This window comes from Phaethon lepturus, unplaced genomic scaffold (assembly GCF_000687285.1).
Source record: "Phaethon lepturus isolate BGI_N335 unplaced genomic scaffold, ASM68728v1 scaffold48138, whole genome shotgun sequence".
Taxonomy (NCBI): Eukaryota; Metazoa; Chordata; class Aves; order Phaethontiformes; family Phaethontidae; genus Phaethon; species Phaethon lepturus.
In genome coordinates, this window is record NW_010556383.1 from 18,176 (window position 1) to 22,497 (window position 4,322).

The following is a 4,322-nucleotide window of genomic DNA, read 5'->3' on the forward strand; positions in this document are numbered from 1 at the left end:
AAGGCTTCACCTCAGGAAACCCCAGCCTCAGCAGAAGCAGCAAGAGACTGCAGGCCAGGATGCCCCATTCAAGCTCCTTTCTCCCCCAGGTAATATACGGAGTTTGAGCAGGAACCAGGACTTGTCTAAGAACTGTACCCGAGCTTTCCATCTCTATTCTTCACTTTGTGTGGGTTTCTCCTCTGCCCGTCTTCTTTTTTCTGTTTAGAAGCTTAGGCAAGGTGAAGTAAAAAAAAAAACAAAACAAAACCCACAACCGAAAACAGAGACTGGTCTAGGATCTCCAAAGTCTGGAAACACCCAGACAAGGAGACACGCACATGCCAGCTGATTCTGCAGGCAGAGCCAGCACTTCCACCATTCACTAATCCTGACACGAACACACCACAAACTGGGTGCATCTGGAGTGCACGGGACTCAGTGGCCACGTATGCAGCATCCGTATAGCCGCTACAGCATGTCCTGAGGCGGTGTCTCTGCCCGCAGACCATAAATATCTGCCTAACTTTCCATCTGTGGCTTTTAGACCCCAAGAACTCTCATTCAGACTGTTTGCTATAAAGTAAAAAGAAGACACCAATAAAGCAACCAGTAGCCTGGAACCAGTTGCGCTTTCTTCCACTTGTTCAGTCATGCAACAGAGCTGAGCTCAGAGCTGGGAAATCTCTTAGTGAGGTCATGGTGAAAGGCTGTTCTCATGCCTTTTCCTCTGCCCTGGCCCTGGTCTGACTGCTAATGGAAAACACGCGCAAACTCCTCCCAAGAAAACTTTGCTCTCTACCCGTACCGCGCTTGGATAATCAACTATCATTTCAAGTGATTTAAATGCTATAAACACCTATGTTTATAGGGCTCGAGGTAAACTGGAGCCCCACTGGCTCCTTTTTTACCACCAACCATGTTGCCAAATACCACAAACCTCTAAGATTTCTTCACCCTGCGCACAAGGGAGCCCACACGCTGGGTGACGGGAGGGACAATGCGGGCAGGACGCCTAACCCAGGGTGGCGGCATATCTGCTTTTGGCACGGTTCTGCTGTGTGCACAACCCCCGCAGTCAGTGACCTCATTTTAAGAAAGGAGGAGGCAATCCCTTTGACACCATCCCTGCCCCTTTCCTGACCAAAAGCCCCAAGCAGAGTCCCTAGGACTGGGTGAAGAGGACTTGCCCACGGTTTGAGACCACGCGTACGTAGCAACTTTATGCATAGCAACACGTCTCTGGAAAAACACAGCACAAACAGCACCAGAGGCCGGCAGCATCCTTCCTGCTCGGGGACGCTGGTGCCGGAGCAGCTGCAGGAGGCCGAGAGAACAGGCCAGCAGCTGCGTACCTGGCACGCTGGCTCACGGCGGGGGAGAGGGGCCCAGAGCTGCAAACGAGCAGGAAACGAGCTCAGCAGAGGAGGAGAACGAACCGAGAGCCAACTCCTGATGTCAAGCACACAAGCCTTGGTAGGCTTGTCCTATTCCTGCCACGTGAGCCACCAAATCTGCAACTAATGACACTTTGACAACCGCGGGTAACACGCCGCATGCTTCTACCAAACCAAGTGGGACAAGGAATCGCAGCATGTGCTCCATGGCTCGTAATGAAACCACAACGCGGTCCTGACGGTCGGTGTCCACAATGGGCACGTTGTCTCAACAATCCTCTAGTGCCTTCCAAGGAAGAGTAAGTTCATGCCTAAGTCAAGTATGTCTCATATGCCATCCTCAGTGATGACACATAGAAGCCTATTTTTCTGGAGACATGTTGCTAGGTACAAGTTGCTGTGTATACATGATCTCAAACTGTGGGCAAACCCTATTTCTCCAGTCTGAAGGGCTCCACTTCAGACTTGTGGTCAGGAGAGGAAGAAAGAATGTCCAGGAGATCTCCTACTTTCTGAAAATCAGTTCAGTATGTATAGGAGGCTGAGCAAGAGCAGAAGCTAAGGTGTACTTTCTGAAGATGTGTGCAAGATGAAATGCCGATAATCCTCAATGCTATGTATTTTACTATGTACATAAAGATTAAAATATTGCATTGAGACCTGCTCACCTAATCCTCTCTCCATCCCCTATGGGAAGACTGCAGAGTAGATATCAAAGTGGAAAAAGGAGTAGCAAATAAATCCAGGGAGAAGAAATCTCACTGTGTTCTGCTAACCCACACTGCAAGAAAGATTTAAGGCCTATAGATTCAGATCCTGAGCCCACATCCTTGTTTGCACAAGCCCATGAGCACAGATCTTTAGGGAAGACACATAAGCTGTCTTGCACAGAAGACCGCTACTCTGCTCTCCCCCGTGACCAGACTGTATGGCTCCAACAGGAGATATGCTCCTTTTCCCCAGCTACCATATTCATTAATACTGCAGTGCTCAATCTTTTTCATCTGGTACCCTCATTCCTCCTCCTTTCCCTCACATATGTTCTATCCCATGAGCACACACACACACAATTCAGGATGCAGATGGAGAAATAGCAGGAAGGTCCCAGCCACAAGAGGAGGTATAAAAAAAAAAAATCACAGAATAATGTCCAATGGAAGAGATTTCAGGCAGTCTTTTGGTTCATCCAAAGAAGGACCAAGTCCAAAGTCAGATCAGGCTACTGATCTGTCATGTCACCATGTCGAGGTGACTTCTGAATATCCCTGAGGACTGATACTCCACAGAATCATGCAGGAGCTGAAGCTACCCAGCTGGGACATGGGTGAGGGCTGAAAGGTGGCAACTCAGCCCAATGATTCTGCTGCTTTGCTCCTCTGCCCTGCTTCCCATTTCCTCCCTCTGCTGAACTGGGCTCTTCCCAATACCACTTCAGCAGGCACCTTTCCCTGCTTCATGGGCATGATGCCTCCTCCCACCCAGCAACCGCCTCGGTAGCATCCCTCCTCCTCCCCGCAGAGACACGCTCCCTGAACCTTGCTGCCTGGGAACTACGGCACTTGGGCTGGACTCCGAGGAGGTCAAAACAGCTCCCACTTGCAACTGCCTCCTCTCTGACAGAGGAGAACAGGAAAAAAGATTGTTAGAAGGACAAAGGAATACTCAGTTGTATGTAAAGACAGGAAATTCAAAAAAACAGCAGATGGGAAAGCTTGTTTCACACAACTTTTCTTCAGTAACTCTGCAGAAATAATACCACAGGAATCCCTTAAGTCCAAAGACTTGATAAGATCCAGAGAAGGGCAGATAATTACAGGCAATCAGGGATATCAGATCTCCAATTACTAGAGACCAGGACTGTCACTCTTCTGTTCTCTGCTGTTATTTATCCTGTCTTCTGCAGCATCTGGTTCTCATCATTAGGGACAGGATCCCAGAGGTAGCTACTGCACCAGTCTTAGTCTGGCAGCTCTGGCAACTCCTCTTTGATGCCTCTTGCCTAATTCTACAACACTCATCTCTTGGGGCAGACACACTTGCCCCTTCCCCTCATGGGGAAATTCATCCACCTCATATGACAAGAGTCACTACAGTCTCCAAAGCTGTTACAAAGGGTTTACTACTTATGCAATATCACTGACAAGATCCATCTTGGTGGCATTACTCAGGGAACAGCTAAAAGGATACGATGGAGTTGAAAAGAAGGATGCAGGGAGGTGGATTTTTGAAATTGGTTACATGTTGTGCTTTCCTTCTTAAACTTGATGTTGAGGAACAAAACAGGGACAGATTTTTCTAAGAAGTATGAGTACACAAAGTGCACATAAGTCACTCTATACTTTAGAAGTCCCACTAGGTAGCAATGAGCATATTGAAAATACCAAGAGAAATCTGTTAGGTACAGATAGATAGAGAGCTTTCAAAACGCTGCCCGCACTGCACACACTTGGCTCTAACACAGGCCATTTCTTCTTTTGCAGCTCATATGCAGCAGGTGTAAAAAATATGGACAGAGCAAAGTCCTACCCAAATGACTGTCCAACAGAAATCCCCCAGAGCAGGGGTTGTGACTGTGACCAGTTGAGGACCCTCGCACACCCAAATACCTGTGCAAAGCACAGGAGGCAAGATAAAAGCTGCAAAGTCCAGACCCTCTAGCAGATGAGTTTTCCACACGTGGGGTATTAATTATGGGACCTCCCAGGGTCTCTGGAGCAGAGACGGCACCTTCTGGTGACAAAACTCAGCAGACAGGCTTTCCCCGCAAAGCTCCCTGTCTTGATGCCTGATGAGCCACAAGAAACAAAAAGATGTCAAAGCAGCACAAGATAAAAGCCAACAAAGCAGTCAAAGCCTGATGAAAAATGCCATCTCCTACAACCATTTTTGGTTTCTTATCGGGTGAGAACTGCCATGAAAAAGCAATCTCATTTCCATTCCTTTCCA

The 4,322-nt window shown here is 48.1% G+C and overlaps 1 protein-coding gene across 1 annotated transcript in view; it reads right to left on the minus strand.

Annotated features, from left to right (window-relative positions):
- Positions 1-1,014, minus strand: part of PXDC1 (PX domain containing 1) — a 14,899-nt gene extending 13,885 nt beyond the window's left edge. The window contains exon 1 of the mRNA XM_010292454.1: positions 937-1,014. Within this exon, the coding sequence (XP_010290756.1) occupies positions 937-1,014 (78 nt within the window). The remainder of the gene's footprint in view (positions 1-936) is intronic.
- Between the last annotated feature and the right edge of the window lie 3,308 nt (positions 1,015-4,322).